We start from the raw sequence: 20,797 nt of genomic DNA, 5'->3' as shown, positions 1-20,797 counted from the left end.
TTCTGGGAAAATCTCTCATATATATCAACCTTTTGGGGATAAATTGTAGGACATTAGGTTGCCCCTGACCATAGAATTCCAAGTAATTCCAAGTTGAGCTCTCTAGATTCTGGTTGTCTTGAATACGTCTCATCCTACTGGACCACTCCCTGCCCCCTCTCCCTCTTGGAGCACCCTGGTTCCTCTCTCGCTCACACTTTCCTTGGTGTAGCCCAGTGGGGAAAAGGGTCTTTTCCTTGGTTTTCTTTTCTAGGATTTCAGGGGGAGATTCGTAGTGTAAAAGTACTAAGTTGTTTGTAACAAGTGATCCTAAAAGTGTCCTTCTATAATTTCAAAGGTCCTGCAAAGGGCCTTTACTCCATTTTGAAATATTGTGGGTGATTTTTTATTCTGTTTCTATTTCTTGTCCTCTGGGCTAAAGGCTACCTTTAGAACGTTGTCCCCAGAAAGTGGTACCTTGGACCACACAGCTAAACATCAGAAGCACCTGCAAAGCATCAAAAGGCCATGAAAGGCCATGCCCCAGACCAGTGAAACGGGAAACGCTGCGATTTTCCTAAGAGGTCCTGATTTTAACCATATGGCTTTGTATGGTCCCTCCAACTGAACATAGGCCTCTTACTTAATGAATCTCCCATGCTATATCATAATGGCCATTCCACCAAAGAAAATACATTTGGATCTTCATTTCTTTAATTAGCAAGGTTACCCGGTTCCACTGTCTGTGCCCCCACATGCCCTATTTTTTTCTTTTCTTTGGCTTGTACACCCTGAGTACGGATTCAATATGCAAGTTGACTTTTATATTTTACAACAAGGTTAATTACTTATGTTGTTATTCATTTCCATTACTGGGTGGTTTTTTTTATTTTTTTATAAATTTATTTATTATTTCATTTATTTTTTTGGCTGCGTTGGGTCTTCATTGCTGCACGTGGGCTTTCTCCAGTTGCGGCGAGCGGGGGCTACTCTTCGTTGCAGTGCGCGGGCTTCTCATTGCGGTGGCTTCTCTTGCTGCGGAGCATGGACTGTAGGCGAGCGGGCTTCAGTAGTTGCAGCACGTGGGCTCAGTAGTTGTGGTGCATGGGCTTAGTTGCTCCACGGCATGTGGGATCTTCCCGGACCGGGGCTTGAATCCGTGTCCCCTGCCTTGGCAGGCAGATTCTTAACCACTGCGCCACCAGGGAAGCCTATTGAGTTGTTTTTAGCTAACAGGACTGGACATAAAGGCTTCAAATTAACTGAAGTACTGCATACATCCGTGGTGTGGTCTGTCTTTACCAACATTTCGTGTGAGATGCAAAACAGTTCTTTGGAAGTGTTTATGAGACAGAGGCTGAACCACACCACCTCAGTGAAAAACACTGTTCCCTTTCAGGGGAGCCTACAAGTCTCCAATTTTGGTTGCTATTTTGAATTGCCGTCACCAAACAAAACACCCAGTTCAGACCTGCAATAATTTTACATCAAATAAGTAAACCCAAAAATATATATATTTTAAAATAGATATACAAAGAAGATAGAAGATATTTAACAATTTGTTACCCTGATTTCTAAGTTGTAAATATCTAGACATATGGGAGGTGGACCTCACTTGTACTCTTGCCCTGAGCCCCCCAAATTTTAAGGACAGACCTGATCATATCTGACTCAGAAATCCAAGGTACCCACTAACATCATTGGTAACAAAAAATCTAGGTATCTAATTTGTCGTAAGTAAGTAATATTGGTACCAAAGTACATGGCCTCTTTAAAATCTCCTGCTGTTGACAGTGAAATATCTTCTTAGCCACATGTGTGTGTGATATTAAAGAAATGTTCTATGCTTTAAAAGAAGACGTAAGTCTGAGCTCAAAGTTAGGTCTGTGTCATCATTTACTGTCACCTCGAACGAAAACAATATTAACAGCAGTTATATTGATGGTTATTCAGATGTGGACTTTTTAAACCAAGAAGTGGGCAGATACTGCTGGTTAACCACACCTATGGGGTGGCAGTGAGGCAGGGATCTTAGCTAAAAGAGCTACTAACCTAGAGGTGAAAGACACAGTCTCCTGTTACAATCCCCTGAGCCATCCGATCTGCCTGCTTGACAGAGCTTTTGTATATTTTAAACCAAGTATATGAGTTAACTCCGACACAAGGAGATTATGCTGAATTGGTCTCTCCTAAATAGCAGCGGTTACTAAGCACACTGGCATATGTAGGTAATTGCAAAACTCAAGAGACTCAGCTTTCAACGTTGCAGTCGACACCCATGGCCACCCAAGGGGTGTGTGTATCTGGAGCTTCAGCATGGCGATGCCAGGCATGTGTGCCTTGCCAGTAGAGATCTGGTTTTGGCAGGCTTCACCCCCGATGTGCTGGCCATTCCAGGGTGGTTCCGTGGAGCTGCACTGAAGGAAAAGTGGGGCACTTGCAACGTTAAGGGGTTGGTCCGCACGCTCAGGACAATTGAATTCTAATGTCTGGATTTCCGAGTAACTGCTGTGCACCAGCCCCGGGAGTTTTCTGTAATCCCGTGTCAGGGCTGGGGGTTCCGTGCTCTGGCTTTGACTTCACAGTTCCAGTTCACGCTACGGTCCCTAGATACACGTGGTGCGTCCCACGTTGTCATCACACAGGCTCACGCTTCAGGATCTCAACAAAAATGCCCCCAAATTAATGCATCCTGTTTGCTGGCCAAACAGTTCCCTTAACTTTCAGAATGATTGCATGGCACTGAATACAAAGCTTTTTATTATGACCTGCTCTTTAGATCAGCATGATCTATAATTCAGTATCTATCTCAAGTTTTAAAAAAAAATCACAGAATAGGTTATTGGGGGTTTTTAGATGAGTGGACATCAACCTGGCATATACAGTCTCAGCACAAATGGAAAAAGAGAACGTATCCCTGCTGCTGGGAAAACGCCTGTGGAAATGCATACAATGAGGACAGTCTAATGGTGAGCAGTTCTGACTGGTTGATCTTAAAACCAAAAAAAAAAAGAAAATTAGTTTACGGAGGGATTAAAAGGAGGAAAAGCACTTGGCCAATGAAAAATGGAAAGTTTCTCCAGGATTATAGGGACAAGTTTTCCTCTGCTCTGTTTCTTCTTTTCATCTTACAATAATGCTTTTCCAAACTGCTCCTCACTTATATAGGCAAAGAGTAAATGAAACCAGCTTCAAAAGATTTTTTTTTTTTTTCAAAACGATGAAACTGGATTTTCTGTTTAGTGTTGAAAGTCCAGCTTCAGTAACTTAGGCTGCACTGCTGGCAGATTCAGCAAACTTTCTTTGCCACTTGGGCACAACATGGGCCTAGCTTTTAAAGTAATCTAGCTCATCAAGTCTTATCTTCGACAATCATTTAAAGAAAAATGCAGCCATGTTACAGGTACTGGCCTGTAGTTTTCCCTGTCATGTTCGTTTTTTTCATTCTACAGATTTATTCTGTGTTCCTTGTCAACCAGGGCGTACACTGGCCAACAAAAGTCCTTGCTCTCTTGTCGTTTACTTGGGGGCAGGAGAGGACAGACAATAAACAAGTAAACAATCAATTAACAATATTTGAGTTGGTAGTAAGTAAAGTAGGAAGAAAAATAAAACAGGATGAATAGCCTTGGGATGTAGTTTGCTTCCTATGTTAAGTCTAAAGATAATTTTATTCTATGGTTTGTTTCTTCAGGATACATCTTTATTAGTTCGTCTACATTTTCAAGACAGAATCTAGTTTACATTTTAGAGTCGATGTAGAAGCAGATTGTTGTTGCTTCAGTATCACAGGTCACACCTTATCAACGGCCTCTTCTGAGTTCTGTGATTCACCTCCTGTTATCTGATGTGTGGCAAATACATATGTTCACCCTTCATCTCAGCAGGAGGGAAGTACAGGGTGAAGTCTACTGTCTGGGCTATGGGTGTGGAACAGCTCCAGGCCAGACCATCATCTTCAGATCACCTTGCTAGTTATATTAACCATGATATTTTTTTTGATATTAACTCAGTTCAAATGTCACTTCTTTTTATTTTATTTATTTCTTTATTTGGCTGCATTGGGTCTTGGTTGCTGCGAGCAGGGGCTACTCTTCGTTGCGGTGTGCAGGCTTCTCATTGCAGTGGTTTCTCTTGTTGTGGAGCACGGGCTCTAGGCCCGCGGGCTACAGTAGTTGCAGCATGCGGGCTCAGTAGTTGTGGCTCGCGGGCTTAGTTGCTCCGCGGCATGTGGGATCTTCCTGGACCAGGGATCGAGCCCGTGTCCCCTGCATTGACAGGTGGATTCTTAGCCATTGCGCCACCAGGGAAGTCCCAACCGTGATATTGTTTCTGGTACATTTTCTGTAATTTTGCAGTCGGTGGTAACTGAAGTTAGATTTGGTGTTGACCAAAGTAGGGAGTTAACAGATGTTAAAATAAATGTGGGCAGAAGGCCCTTGGAGGTGAACAGTAACAAGGCCGGCGGCTCCCTTAGCCTGATCCTTAGACCAGGAAGGTGAGGGCCCCCTTGCGCCCCCACATGGTGCTGGTGCCTTTGATGGCAGAGCAGTAACACTGGGTATTCAGCGTGAAACAACTCGGGACAGGACTGTAGGTCACGTTCTCGATTCTTATTAACTTCTCACTTGCCGAGAACTCAGCCTCAGCTTAGCTAGAAACCCTCTTCCTGAAAAACTCTTTCTTACTTAGTTCTCATTCTTGTGTTCTTGGTACCTAGTATCGGGCCTGGCACAGGGGACGTTCACAAGTTTGCTTGATATATGGATTAATTACTGGGTAAGATTCTGTACCCAGAGGCCAGATCCTCAAAACAATGAAGGTCAAGTAATTGAATAAAGCTATTGAAAATAGAAAGTTACGTTTAAAGCTGGACTGGGCTCGTTCCCTATATCATTCGTGCGCCGCCATAAGCTATTTATAGGAGGCGCTGTTGCAGATAAGAACACGCAGCTCTACGAGGCTCAGCAACGTGTTCAGTCTTATTCGGCAAATGGGGAAGAGCCAGGATTCCAACTCCCACTCTGACTCCAGGGCCTTGGTTTTTTAATTCTTCTATAGCCATGCTTCTCAATCCTGGGGGCATGTTAGAATCAACTGGGATTCAAAAAACAACCTGGTCCTTCCCACAAAGTTTCTGATTTCGTTGGTCTGGACCTGGGCATGGGATTTGCTAACGCTTCCCGTGTTCAGCTATGCAGTCCATCTTCCCACCTTCTGGAACTGTGTTCTAAAGGTGAGCTTTAGCCAAGGGGACAGCTCTTCTACAATATCTCAAGCTATTTTATTCTCCAGGTGGCCTTCACCTAACTCTGGGTCAGTGCTGGGGCATGTGTGAGCCCTGCCACCCCCGTGGTGCCGGAGCTCCCGGCCTGGTCTCCTGCCGTCCAGTGTCATACAAATACAGTGCTATCATTTTCTATGTGTGTCATGACTTTAAAAAGTCTGCAAAGCACCGCCTTAGACTGGGCAATGGGATAAATGAATCTTGTTCTTATTTGCCTGTGGGTTTCAGGAAGCTCTTTTTTTCATGCCCCCATGTCCAGTGCACACAGTCATCCCGCAGCAAGGGACAAAGTTGGCCTTGGACCAGTGATCTTGCCACCTGCTGATGGCCACTGGGTTGACCTGTGAAGAGAAAATCATTAGCACAACATTCAGTGACCAGCTTCGGCCCCAGCACGCTGTGCCCACGGGAAGGAGTGGTCTACCGGGTGCCAGGATACGTAGGGCTGCTAATCAGGTTAGGGGCATCTAGGTCCACTGATGTGTTAGTCACCGCCTCTCTGCTGGCCTCCTCCCTTTCCTGTTGCTACTGGAGCAGCGGACCCGAGTGCCCCGCGATATAGCAAACTATCGCAGGTTCACACCACTGCACAAAACACACGTGCCTGCACCAATCAGAAAAATTGTTTTCAAAAAGTTTTAAATTTATTTCTAAAACATGCCCTCTAAGCTTACGCTTTAAGTTTTAAAACAAATAATACATCTACCAGTAGTCTTCAGTGCTTTGAACTGTGCCTGGCAATGCTTGATAAATATTGGTCGAATGTTGAATGAGTTTTGCTTAGTTGACTTGAGTGAGTTTTGTTCTGACCTGGAGCAGCTCAGCCATCACAGGGCTGCTGCAGTGTGAAGGTCAAACATTTTGAATCATCAGGTGCTAACAGTGATGTCAGATCGTAACGGCAAGCCTAGTCCAATCTGGGCAGCAAAGATTAACATCCTTTTTCCTTCAAGGCAGAGAGAGACCAGAAAGGAATTTTCTAGGCTAATTACGCTGAAGGGAAAAGGTAAGGAGAAGGGAATACATCAATCCAGTCACAACCCAGAGACCAATGAGCCAGATTAACAGAAGGGTGACACCTGCCTTCAGAATGTTTTCCTCCAACTGAGCCCCTCCTCCCTGAGCCCCTCGGATCATCTCCAGATGCTTGAAAGAATGCAGATTCCTTGTCTCCGGCCGCCATCTGTATCCCAGGATGTGAGGGAAATGAGCAGTTTTCATTGGCATCCAGGTAATCTGCCTGCATCTCCGAGTTTGGGCCACAGATCTGCAGAGGAGGGCAGTGAAGCAGCAATGCATCCCCCTGCAGCATGGCGGGGACAGCGGTGGTGTGGCTAGAGACACAGTGTTGGAGCGAGGCTTTTCTTAGTGCTTCTGGCTGGATTCTCAGCACTTGGGACAATAATACGGACTGTGCTCATTTTGATCTGTCGTGATAAATGGTGTCACTGGGCAACGCCAGCGTTGTTTTTGCCCTGTGTTCGTTATTGTACTTTCATGTTTCCTGCCTCATCATACAAGAAGTACTTTGATAATAAACTATATGTTCTATTTACTTGTGCGAAAAAGTTAATTCATAGGTATTTCGTAGAAGATTCTGGTAATTTCCTACAAGGTTAATATGTGAAAAATATGTTCCACTTTACTGTGTTCTTGAGAACAGGTCCAGTAGAAGGGCTTAAAATGGACAGTGTTATTTTCCACAACCCAGCTCACATATCTCCTATGACTTTGGTTCCTTAAATCCTGTAGTTTCTGTTGGTCACATAACTCTGATTCTGGCTGAGGGCTTCGTTTGAGAGCTTTTTTATGGCAAATGAGAACCAACGTTAATTTTAGGTGAATTTCCAAAAGACAAACCACATTTTGGCTATGTAGAGAGCTTTGTGGGCCGAATATCACACCCCAGAGCTTGTGTCTACCATATAGCTCTTAATTCCGTCTTCCCAGACCGCTATGGTCTACTTTGCAGAGAGATGAAATCTCTCCGTATCTCTCTGTGCAGGATACAGCGAGGTGTCTATGCTGTGTGTATTCTTGCCTGGAATAAAACAATGCACAAGTTATTCTCAAGTTGGGGGAGTCTTTTTTATTAAGCCAATGCAGAAAATAAACTTCCCCTCCCTTAATTTCTGAAGAGAAGCATTTATTCAAAACAAAATCACATGATGTTATAATTTGCATGTGAACTCTGAGGACTTAAAACTCTGAAAGTCACACTGAAGGATCCCTTATGGGTCCACCGAACACCCAGATGCCCTCTGCTGAAACTTGAGCTGTGGTCTTAGAAGAGTCCGTTTCACTGCGTCTGCCATGTCTGCCAGTTTGTTCTATTATCAGTATATAAATAACCCATTAAAATGCCATTTCTTTTCATTAGAAATGCAGGATTTATTGACTCAAGTTGATGAATTATCAATATTATGCTTCTGAAGGGTTACTCTCAAGGTGCCTGGAGATAGAAAGTAGCAACGATTTGTCTCCAAAATAGCAAGCTGAAGTGGGTGCCTAATGCTTGACGTGTGGCTTCTGAATATGCCCAGGGTGGTCCTGGTGGGAGGATGAGGGATGTGAGAGGTGGTGAGGGATGAGAAGTCAGTTGTGCTCTTACAAGGCGTATGCATTTCATGTGGTCATACTCCAAAGGCAGACACCCAGAAGTTCCAACTGGGTGGCAATTCCATTTGCAAAAAAAAAAAGTTAAAAAAAAACCCAAAACTTTCTTCGGTCCCACCATTATAACAGTTTTTTGCTGGACTGTCTGAATCTAATCGAGATTCAGTGTCAGTAGAAATGACACAGTCACTTGGATAATGGCTTCCTGCTGCCACATACATGCCATGTGTCGATTTGCTTAGTAATGACCTCGCTGTTTATCTTTTTTGGTGGTAATGATTATTTTTACCCCTGTGCACCTTTTCTTATTGTGTTCCCCATATTCAGAAGGTAAATTACAACTGTGCGTAACAGCTAACCACCACTTTCAAACAGTGGCGGAACTCACCAGGTTCAGAGGGCTTCATAACCGAGAGGTGAATCTGAACTCACCCAGACCTGTTTCCATGATTTGAGCTGAACGTGCTCCGTAACTCCCACCCAGCCTCATTAGGGCTTGGCTAGGTGCCTGCCATCCCTCCAAAAATTGATTTTTTTTTTTTTTTTAAAAAAAACAGCTTAGAAGATCCTGAGGGCTTCAGAGCTTACCTGAAAAATGAAAACCCTTCTAGTCTCAAAGCGGTGCAAGAGAGCTAATGTCAAAGAAAAAAAGAAGGATCTTTTGAGTGTATCCTGCTGATCCATAATCTTAGTGGTACTTGAGGTTCTTCATCACAACATCACCATCTTGATGCTACGTTACAGAAGGAACAAGGTGGCATGAAGGGTGGAATTCAGAGAAAATTGTTGGACACGTTAAAATGGGCCGGAATAAAGGTTATAACAGCGAAGCAAACCTGGGGAGCCACGATCAGTGTGAATGAAGCTCTGGTCTCCACTCTGGCAGACATCTGTGACGATCACAGAAACCCAACAGTGACGACACAGTCTGTATTTCCAAACACACGTCCTGACAGGCTCTTGAAGAACCCATCTGTAATCCTTTATGTAGATGCAAAAGCTTCGAGAAAGTAGTTATTTGTAAAAGAAGTTTGGCTTTAGTGTACTTTCACTCAGGACTTGCAAATGAAAAGTTATGTGAACAAAAGACAGGGGAAGCAAATGGTTATCAAATGACTCCTGCAGTCTGTCCCGTTCTCTATATGATCATAGAAAGGAAGAAGAAACATGAGAAATTCTTGTCATTAGCTGGGATACTTTTGTTTCTTCAAATGCTTTGCAGCTCAGGGCTTGGTTCTGGCTTTTGTTGGAAGGGACGGGAAGAAACATCGATAGATACACCCACCGCCCAGCGAGTGTGTGGACTGGCTTGATGCCTTTGGGTAAATTCTTAAACTGTGGTAAACCAAGCCTGAGCCCCAGAAGGGCGTGGACGGTTGCACAAGACACACACCTGTGACAGCACATCGTTGACCGTGGTACAGCCAAAGGCAGGTGCTGTGAACAGCCACTTTCCTTATTTCTCAACCCCACACACCCGAGAATGTTGTCTTTGAATCACGAGCTGATACAAACTTCATATTTTTCACATGTCACTTTTGATTTGGTGACTATGTAAATGATCTTGCGACATCAATTCGAAATCTTACGCTTCTCAGAGTACAAAGCCAACCAGGTACAACGTGCATTGTGGTTTGAAGAGGCAATTAGACGGTGTTTCCAACAAAAGGGTAGGGTGGACATTTTTTATATTCTTTCAAATGTGTAGATCCTTCTGAAGCTCTGTAAACATGACTCTTGTCCAATTAGCAACTTTCTTTCCTTCTTCTAAGGAGGTATAACTCACAGTCCTGGGGCTAAATCTCCTCCCTTTGCCTTTGTCATCTCAAACTCAAAAGCCTAGTTTCTGAAAGTGTTTTTAAGCCTCCTAGTCACTCTGAAGTCATACAGTGACAGAATAATTCATTTTCATTCATCCAACCACCTTTCAATACTCCTGAGTATTTGAATGATATTCATAAGACTCTTGAACGGTGTCGGTAATGACGTGTGTGTGTGTGTGTGTGTGTGTGTGTGTGTGTGTGTGTGTGTAGCAGGATAGGGGTACAAAGGAGACAGTATAGATTCACTTACTTTCTTCCATACATCTTCTGTTAGGTTTTCAAAAAGCATTTACCTTGCCTTTAAGTAAATTATATTTTTCTTGTTCTTTCTTTTTATATTAAGCACTGTGTGAAGCCTCTGGTTTTTTCACTTCTAGGTACTAAGCAAAATATGTAAATACTTCCCTGTAAACTTCTGTTTTGCTGGCTCCATTACAAGTAGGAAAAAATTGTTACATTGAAAATAGAAACAGCTGGCTTCACCCTAGCCCTCTCCGAGTGTCATATAATTAATAGGATGATTTTATTTGAAAGGACTGCTGTGACGTCCTGTAAGCCAGTCCCAACAGCCTGGGATAGTAAGATACCAGAGGAAATAGGGACAGGCTCCGTTCCACATCCTGTTTTTACTGATAGCCTCAAAGTATGGTGGAGAGAGTGGGGCCACTGGGAGAGCACAGCCACACGGGGATGGGCTGCGTTCATGCCATTTATGAGGGAGATTGAGGGCACAAATGGAAGAGTCAGGAATGTTTCATCATATAGGAAGGCACTCCTTCAGCAGCTGGGGCTGCTAACACTCAGAATCCCAGGAATAAGAACAGTCACTCAAAAATAACTTAAATTCAACGGGAACACATGTAAAAGAGTTGGCTTATGTAACAAGAAACTGGAAACAAGAAAACTGGAGTGCAGCTGCAGGATGCAGAAAGGTTGGCAGGAGGTGTCTGAGTGGGAAAGGAGCAAGTGTTCTGGGGCAGATGGACACTGAGAGTCGGAGACAGTGTCGAGGCTGGGCTGGCCCTCCCTTTTCCAGGACGGGAGGCTGCATAGTTCAGCAGTGACCTGGTGGCTCTGCGCCTCAGTTTCTCCATCACTCACATCGAAGTATCACCTGTAAATACTCTACCATTGCTGTGAGGATTAAAGCAGATAATTCATAGAGTTTTTAGCAGAGTGCCTAACACAAACTCAAAAAAGGTTTTATAACATGTTTTCTCTGAATAGTAATTATTACTGTAAAATGGAAAACATATTCTAGAGTTTTAAGTCAAGAGAAAAAAGGAGTGTGTCATAAATACCTCCAAATATAGAACAGCCCGTTGGGAGCAGTGGGGGTGACCTGGGGGGCTGACTGGTGCACATGTGCAGGCTTGCCTGCCCACAGAGAAGGCAAGGGGAAGCCTAAACAGAAACCGCTGGAGCCAAAAATACCAAAGTGGGCTCCCATGGGACACCATGATGCTCTGATCCAGGACTGACCTTAAAAAGTAGCTCTTTGCCCTAGAAATCATCTTAAAACAAACACTTGCTCAAACCAAAGAGCAGGACCAGGTGATGTAAAAAGTTGTCTTCCGGGACTTCCCTGGTGGTCCAGTGGTTAAGACTCCGTGCTTCCACCACAGGGGGCGCAAGTTGGATCCCTGGTCTGGGAACTAAGATCCCAAATGCCCGGGGGCACAGCCAAAGAAATAAAAAGTCTTCCGATTTAAGATGCACAACAGGATTTTATATACCATCGGCTTGTGTTTGGGCATTGCATGTCATCTCCAAAGGATGAAAATCTGTCAACATTTACGGAGCCCAGGCTTAACCGAGAGGCAGAGCGACCACTGGGCAGTAAGGGAGTGGCCCTGAGCTGGGCTCTGCAGTCCCACTGCCTCAGCGCTGGTGGACTGGCTGCAGTGTCTTCACCTGTAAAACGAGGGTGATGGTGTCTAGCTAGCAGAGTTGTTGTGAAGGCTCAGTACTGTGCCCTGCATGTGGAGCGCTCGGTAAATGCAGCTCGTATTAGACATCCATTTATTCCTCGTAAGAATTCTTTGGACAGGGTGTTATCCCATTCCTCAGATGAAGAAATCAAAACTCAAACCGATTTGGTCCTGAAGATGGTAAAGCCAGGATTCCAACCCAGGCCTGTGAGTCAGAGCTGAACATCCAGGGGCTTCTGAGATATTACTGAAGGCACCACGGCCAAGCTCTTGTGCCCTCACATGCTCTGCTCAGGTTGACCCTTTGAGAGAGATGCTTCTCACTTGTTGGTGTTGCCCACCTCACCCAACAGGCTCTTTCTTGCCTGAAATCCCTTCTCCAAGGCCCTCCCTTCCCCTTACACCTGGTGATCCTGAAGACCCAGCACAGGGTTGCCTCCTGCAGGAAGCCCCAATCTCCCCCTTTTTTTAAGAAAAACTTTTTATTATGGACATTTAAAAATATATGCTTGGACTTCCCTGGTGGCACAGTGGTTAGGAATCCGCCTGCCAATGCAGCAGACACGGGCTCGATCCCTGGTCCGGGAAGATCCCACATGCCACGGAGCAACTAAGCCCGTGCGCCACAACTACTGAGCCTGCGTGCTGCAACTACGCGGCATGAGCCTAGAGCGTGCGCGCCTAGAGCCCATGCTCTGCAACAAGAGAAGACCCTGCTTGCCGCAACTAGAGAAAGGTCCGCGCTCAGCAACGAAGACCCAACGCAGCCAAAAATATAAATAAATTTAAATATATATATATATGCAAAAACAGAATACAACATTGAACCCTCACATTTCAAAAAGTTTGAGATATCAACCTAGCACTTCTCTTCCCTTCCACCCATTTTGTATCCTTCCTCTCCCATCTCAGCAGAAAGGAGGGAAGGGGACCCACTGGTTGCAATGCTGACTTTTCTGTCCCCATCTCCTTCCTTCCCTGCTGTTCCGAGTCCAGGTTCCACTACAGTGACAGCTCCCCACATACCTCTCGTTTGTGTACCCACACCTACAAACACAGACACACACACACACACACGCGCACACGCAACTGCACAACACAAACACACACACCTTCACCCAGCCCTCTACCTCATTCACCATCTTCCTTAGGTATATATATTAGGACAGAAAATTGGTTGGCAATCTACTAACTTGAGTTAGTAGACATGAAAAAGTATGAAGCCACAAGTGCTTCTGAAAACAAAATTATTCAATAGAAAAGTACTCTGTAAATCAGATTTTTAAGAAAAGTAACATGCTACTGATTGGTGGACTCGTGGGAGGGTGTCCTCCATGGGCTTCAATGTGACCGTCTTCTGCCCATCCCCCCAGGGGCAGCATGGAGGGTTTACAGCCAGCTGTCTGTCTGGCCAGCTGTGCATCCTAGAGCATTACATTTCTCCATTTGTAAAACGGGACGTTGATCTAGGCCATCCTGGAGATTGTCACCTCTAAAAGTGTGGTTGGCTATTTAAGAAAAAGTGCTGTGACAGTTCAGAGTGACAGAATGACTAACTGAGAGCATCTCCAGTCAACGACGTCGACTTGCTCCTCTCTAGTGTCTCTGCTCATCCGCCTTTGCACTGGTTCTCAACTCAGCTGTTCATTAGACTTCCTTGGGGAGCTTTTTAAGAGATGCAGATGCTTGGGTCCCAAGCCCGACCAATAATTACATCAGAATATGTGGCACTGGGCATCTGTATTTTTTAAAAGGTCCCCAGGTGATTCCATTGTGCAGCCAGGGTTAAGAAGCACTGCTCTATACAAATGACACAGTCGAAAGCAAAGCAAAGGAGGCAGGACTTGGATAAGTTACAAGCTGCATCTGTGAGGAGCTGTGATTTCAGTGTTTTGATTGTCTCACTTCTAAAGGAGCTCTTCTCCTTAACATCGCTGAGAGCGTAGCCTGACATCAGTCCCCATCGCCCTCAGAACCAAATCCAAACTCCTTGACCTGGCTTACACAGCTCTTTGTGATCTGACTTAAGCTGATTTCTGCTGCCCCAGCCTCATTTTTCAGTTGGCCCCAGTGGAGAGTAATCACATGTCTGTTTTTTTCCAGCTTCAAGCCTTTGTATCTTCCCTACCCCTCTCCTTTCTTATCTAACCTTACCTCCCACCCCTGTACTTGGCCAGCTTCTGCATATCATTCAGGTTCTCCAGTGGACTTTCTTTTTCTTCCCTGTGTACTGCCATAGCCCACTCTGCATACCCACTGGCGCACTCAATCACACTGCACTTGACCTGCAATTCCCAGCCCCACAGACTGTTAAATTCCACAAAAGTCAAGAGTGTGGCTTATTCTCCACTGCGTCCCCTGTATTTCACATGGCCAGGTTGAGTGAATATTGGTGGAAAGAATGGATGAATAACTGAATGACTACACAATAAAAAAGGAAAGAGAAATTCTTAAGGAACTGAGTCACGGTAAATTAGAGAAACCAGGTCCTCTAAATGAATGACTACACAAGAAAAAATTCTCAGTGATTGATTCACACTAAGTCAGGTAAGTCAGGTCCTATCCCTATATTCTCTTTTATTTAAGACCATTCTTTAATGCCAGGGAGAGGGGGAGCCACAGTGAGGAAGCAGACTAACTTTCCACCAAAAGGAGCTTAATTTCCTTGGAGATTTGGGCTGCATTATTTCCACCATAAACAAAAGTAGTCAACAGAGTTAATACTAAAAAGCAAAAAAGAGGAATGTATTTTAATATCTGTTAATGCATTTTTTTAGTGAACCTTTATAATTCTTTTAATTAATGAAATATTTGCAGATAAAAATGATAGTATGGGGGCTTCCCTGGTGGCGCAGTGGTTGAGAGTCCGCCTGCCGATTCAGGGGACACGGGTTCGTGCCCTGGTCCAGGAAGATCCCACATGCTGTGGAGCGGCTGGGCCCGTGAGCCATGGCCGCTGAGCCTGCGCGTCCGGAGCCTGTGCTCCGCAACGGGAGAGGCCACAACAGTGAGAGGCCCGCGTACCGCAAAAAAAAAAAAAAAAAAGTGTGTTTGCAATTTACTTAGAAACTCCAGAGGGGGAGAGGGAGGCATAGAGGTACAGGTGAAACAAGACTGGACAAGAATTGATAGCTTTAGAAGCTGGGTGGACACATGGGGGTTCATTATATTATTTTCTCTGCTTTGGCATAAAGTTTGAAACTGTCCAAAGTAGAATGTTAAAAAATACATGTCAAAAAAATAAACTTGTGGAAGGAAGTTTTTCCCTGCATTGCCACTTGGTTCAATGAGTGTTAAAAAAAAAAAAGCAGCTGTACATCATCCGTAGCAAGCTTGGTCTTGGTCAGTTGGAGAACAGGAATGTTCTCCAAGGTTAGCAAATAATCAGTTCCACATAGTTTTCAGGCACCAGAGTTTACAAGTCACTGCAGTTGATTTGTAACTCCATTCATATGTCCACAAGAAATACAGCCTGTGTCGATGTTCCCCTCTATTTGCTTAGCCAAACAATGCTTTTCCACAGCACATTCAATCTCGAAACAGACCCAGGACCCCATTTTACGATCACTGGCACCACCCTGTCTTTCCGCATTGTTTTCACAAATTCAAAACCTCCTCTTTTTAAAGTTAGCAAAAATCTGCAGCAGTGTCTCTTTTTATTACTTCAAACCTTTGTTGACCCAAACGCAGGGACTCTTTCTTCTCCCAGGGGCCTTTCACCGCAGTCAGGAATGTGCATTCATGTGGCCACGGGTTCTTCCTTCCCGATCCCGCCGTCCTCCTCTTCTCCAGCTCCTTCCGCCCCGCGCAGAAGGCGGGAGGGTTTTCCCACCAATTTCAGGCCACGCCCTTCCCACCTTCTGGTCCGCAGAGCGCGCCCTCCCCAGCCTGGCGCAAGCTCGAAGCGAAGGTTCCGGACCAACGCAGGTTCCGGGGCTTCGGTGGGTTTCTCATCTAACGCGGGGAGTCCAGTCCTTCCAGCTTCTCACCCCCTTTCGGCTTGAATGATTCCACCTACAGGCTCCATTTTTCCCACTGCCTCGCCCAGAGGTCGCAGTCACCTCCCTGCCCCCCCCCGCCCCCACCCCACCCCCTCCCCCCCCCCCCCCCCGCGCTGGGTCTCCTTTCAGATTTCCCTCCTCTTTCCTTTGCCTCTTTTCCTACGTCATCCAAGTCAGATCTGAAGGCGCTTCTGATTGCAACTATGCGCAGTTTCCCGTGTCTGCTGGAGGTGGGTTTTGTTTGTTTTGTTTTGATGGTATCCTAAAAGCCGCTTACACAACACGTTTCTCCTGTCTTGGAAAGCTCTGTATCAGTACACTTAAGCCAAGATTCTTCCTTTTACTCCTTCAGTCCTGTTCCCTACAGTGCCCGCAGGCTTCTAAGAACTGTTTTCGTAGACATTGTAGTTTTCGTTTGCTCCTTTGGGGTACTTGCTTTTGCTGTGTTCTTTTTGAGCGTGCCATGACTCTTTCTGTATTTTTCATCAACCCTGAGAAAAAGGGTACCTTTATAAAAGAAATGGAGACGCAGAGAAGTTGATTTACCCAGATTACAGCTAGTAACTGGCGGAGCCTCATTCGCCTCCTCACTCAGTCACTGCTTTACCCATTCACTCCGTGAAGATTTATTTTATTTATTTATTTGTTTGTTTGTTTGTTTGTTTCTTGCGGTACGCGAGCCTCTCACTGTTGTGGCCTCTCCCGTTGCGGAGCACAGGCTCCGGACGCGCAGGCCCAGCGGCCATGGCTCACGGGCCCAGCCATGTGGGATCTTCCCGGACCGGGGCACAAGCCCGTGTCCCCCTGCATCGGCAGGCAGACTTACAACCACTGCGCCACCAGGGAAGCCCGTGAAGATTTATTTAATCACTCATTCTGTGCTGGCGACCTTCCAAGTCTAGATTTTGAAATTGAGTATTTAAAAATTAAAAGCCTGGGATTTATTTAAGAATAAAATATTTACTTTTCATCTCATTAGTGAAGTGACTTGTAATCTTTGATATTAATTTACTTCAGGCCACAAAAATAATCAGTGTACACGCTTGGATTTCATTATAAAACTCTTGCTGAACAAATGTGAGGTAGAAATGAAAACTCTAGACCGAAAGCTTTCATTCAGCAGTGGTAATTCTTTTCATTCCAATCATTGTAAGGAGGCCCCTTTAAGATCAAACAGACTGTGCCCAAATCCCCCAATGCTACTTAACTAGTTGGGCAAGTTACTCATCATTTTGAGCCTATTTCTTCATCTTAAAGGAGGATAATGGATTTGTTGCATACATAAAGTGCTTAGGTGAGTGTAAGTTATCTGGAAAACACTTAATAAATATAGTTCCCTTTTCTTCCCCTGTCAACTGTAAATTTATCATTAACAGTGAAGAGTAGAATGTTTTCATCATAGGCAAAGAAGTCTTATTCTTTCCCATCCTGCACCAAACTGTCCTGGAAACCGTATAAATGCGTGACAAAATGTGTTTTAGTTTCGCTGCCTCTTCTTTCTATAGTCTACCATTTGATTGATGTGTTTATGAGAAATGAATGACAAGGTAGCATGTGGTGCAAGAATCCCAGGATGGTTGTAACCTACACCCTGGATGATCACCCTCAGTTCGTGGAAAGTTGGATGAAAATAGTAGTTGAGAGAAACACATTGAGTTTTAAAAATACGATCTGACTAATTAGTTGCTTTCTTCTTTGCGCTTACTACCTTCAGGTAGGACATGAGTTTTCTAATTATCTTTCAAAGATTGTTATTGAAACAGATTCACAAGTCTTTCTTTTTGGGGAGGGAAGGGAGCAGCTTTCCTATTTGTTGGTTGGTTTGTTGTATTTTAAGAGGGATGGAATTGTCGATTTACCATTACATCTGTCCCATTTCAACAATAAGATTAGAAAATTTCAAAATCATCTTCAAATCAAAATCATCATCAGAGCAATCAAGTGGTGTTCCAAATCAGAGAGAGACTTGTCATGAGTTCTACAAAATCTTTTCGTAAAAAATGGAACCATTTTCCTGCCTACACTGTTCATGAAAATCAAATGCACCTCTTGGCAAAGGAAGAGATTTCAAGTGTGTAAATTCTATTTTCTGATACAGGATATTTATTTGTCATTAGCCAACACTCTACCTGTTCATACTATAGATGTGACTGCTTTCTATTAACTGAGTGTATACTGAAGTGTATAGTTTCAGCCTTCCTTAAAGAGATAAATGATAATGGATACAAAATACTTTAACTGTAGCACACTTTTCAAATGTTTACTGTAAAGAGGAAAAACATATTATAGATTCCTGTTTTTAAAAATTACCCATAGCCACTTATGTTTCAGCACTAGGTCATACTTTTTGGGTGGTCAAATGTTTATATTTTATAACGATTCCTGGCTGTTACAGATGATTTTTGCTGAGACCTAGGAAACTAGACTGCATATTGTTAATGGAAAACATATTCTCTTAGATGAGTGATATTCTCAATTATTGTTTTTTATAATTAAATGTAGATGTTAGCATATAGGCATTGCTTTATTTTTAGAAAATTTGGGAGTCGTGGGTAGGGAAAGCTCAGAAAACAGACTTCTTAAAAACAAAATTGCTTTTTTTGTAGAATCTGTTTAAAATACGCTTTGGAGCAATTATATATATACATTTATATGTGTATATATGTGTATATATATATATATATATATATATATATATATATATATATATTATAATGGCAGAGAGGGTTGTTTTAAGTAACACAGAGGGAAAGACATGATCTTCCATTACAATGAAAGCACTTAGCCATAATCACCATGTCAGGACATCTTCTTTACAGGTAAAAGACATTGAATAATAGAATTTACTTGAGAAAGGCTGAGACTATTTTGAATTGTCTGGTCTTGAGATATTTATCAAGCAGGGGCCGGTATTTCTCAGAGAGCCATAACTACTTAGTGGGTGATTTTCCCGGACTGCCATCTTCAAAAGTGCTACCTTTGACAGTGACACAAAACAGTAGCTCTCAGTCTTAGCGGCCGAACAATTGATTCTAATTGTCTTCACTGTTCCCTCTTTCCTATCACAGAATCGGAAGACTTTTTGATGGTACAGAGCCCATTGTTTTGGACAGTCTCAAACAGCACTATTTCATTGACAGAGATGGACAGATGTTCAGATATATCTTGAATTTTCTACGAACATCAAAACTCCTCATTCCTGATGATTTCAAGGTGAGGGATTCATATTAAATTACCAACAGCATAAATACGTGCTTTGTTTTGATATGCTCCAAAAAATATTTCGAGTTCTACGTCTTTAACATACACCAACTCTAATGGCATCAGAGGTTTCTGACATGGTTATATTGTCTTAATGAAATAGAGTATATGGTCATTAAAGTTTTACATGGCCGAAAGAGGACAGCTTTTATGTGAAGAATAGAATTACAACTCATTTTAATAGATTGAAAATAAGTTGGTTAAATTCAAAGCTTATTTCTGACAAGTCTTAGGTAGAGAATAAAAGGAAACCTCCTTAGCTTAATAAAGACTTTTTCTCCCAGAAATTTAAAGGAAGAATTATACTTACCAGTAAAATTTTAGAAGCGTTCCCTTTTAAAGTTACTAACAAGTGTTAAAGTTAGTCCTACATGGTGCTGGCAACTCTAGGCAATGAAATTAGACAAGAACGAATAGAAAATGTTAATATTAGAAGGGTGTATACAAAAATGTTATCTTTGCAACTGTTAATACTTCTCTAAATAGAAGATTCTAAAGGATCAATTAAATACTATTACAACTAATAAAGAACTCATTAAAGCATCCACATTCAGGGTCAATATAGTAAAATCAATAGCTTACCAATAGAAGAGCAAAAGCCAATTATAAAATGTAATGGGAAAATGTACCACTAACAGTAACAACAAAAATTATAACACCCAGGAATAAACTTAAGAAATATGCAAAGCCTGATTAAGAAAACTGCAAATCTCTACATACAAGTTTAAAACAAGAATTGAATAGATGAAGAGACATTCTCTGTTCCTGGTTGGGAAGCTTCAATATTGTAAAGATGTCAGCTATGCCCAAATTAACTTATACATTCAGTGCAAACCCATTTAAGTCACAATTTTTTTAAAGGAAACATGACCCATTTATAAAGTTTGTGTAGAAGAAAAGAATGCTTAAGAAGAGCTAAAAAATATTTGGTGGTGATAGTAATGGTGGGCAATAGTGGATGTGTCCTACCAGACATCACAACATACTATAGCGCTACAGTGATTAGAAAGTGTGATCCTGATAGGGCTAAATTATACACATAGATCAATGGAGAAAAACAGGGTTTGGAGACAGATGTGTGTGTATGTAGGAATTTGATATATTATAAAGGTGGTATTTCAAATCGGTGGGAAAAGAAAGGAATAGCCTGTAATTGGCAGTGAGACAATTGGCACTAAGACCTTTGGAAAAAATGTAAAGCCAGAGCCCTATCTCTGTCATAAGGTCACCAAAATTCCAGGAATAAACATAAAAATTAAAGCTATAAAAAGTATTGGAAGAAAATAAAAAGGAATTTCCAAAAGTATAATTTTCAGGCAATGAGGCAGTCTACTTAAGCAAGACTTACTACCCAGAAGCCATCCTTAAAAAAAGAAAAAAATTGTTGAACTAAAGACACCATATACAAATAAAAGACAAGTGTCAGACTAGTTGAAATATTTGCAACAAAAAATTAATATCCATCATAAAAGAGCTCCTAAAAATCTGTAGGAAACATTCAAACAACCCAATGGAAAACATTTTAAAATGTAAACAAAAGTTTCTCAAAGAAAAGAATAGAAATTGCCAATAAACATTTGAAAAGATATTCAATCTCTCTAGTATCAAAGAAACAAAACTTAAATGAGATACCCCCTTTTATCCATCAGATTGGCAAAGATGAAAAAATTGGTAATATATAGATAGTATTGGGGAACATACAGTGTGGTTGGGAGTGAAAACTAGTAAACATTTTTGGAGGACAATTTAGTGGTAGTTTTAATTTAGTTTTCATTTAGCAATTCCATGTCTATTAATTTATCTTCTAGAAGTAACACATAAATATGCAAAAATATATGTACACAGAATGTTTATTATAATTACATTTGTAATAGTAAAAATTGGACACAAAAAATGTTC

General features: G+C 42.6%; 1 protein-coding gene across 4 annotated transcripts in view; it reads left to right on the top strand.

The window, feature by feature from the left end:
- The window catches only part of KCTD1 (potassium channel tetramerization domain containing 1), a 182,081-nt gene that overhangs the window by 141,958 nt on the left and 19,326 nt on the right, over positions 1-20,797 (top strand). For 3 of the 4 annotated variants that reach the window (XM_060028828.1, XM_060028829.1, XM_060028826.1), the window contains exon 3: positions 18,706-18,850. In XM_060028828.1, the coding sequence (XP_059884811.1) occupies positions 18,706-18,850 (145 nt within the window). Of the gene's footprint in view, positions 1-6,219; positions 6,766-18,705; positions 18,851-20,797 lie in introns of those variants that run through there. The other variant, XM_060028827.1, reaches the window with a different exon arrangement.

This window comes from Delphinus delphis, chromosome 13, assembly GCF_949987515.2.
Source record: "Delphinus delphis chromosome 13, mDelDel1.2, whole genome shotgun sequence".
Classification (NCBI taxonomy): domain Eukaryota; kingdom Metazoa; phylum Chordata; class Mammalia; order Artiodactyla; family Delphinidae; genus Delphinus; species Delphinus delphis.
Note: the sequence above shows the minus strand (reverse complement) of the source record. Positions and strands in the feature narration are given on the sequence as shown.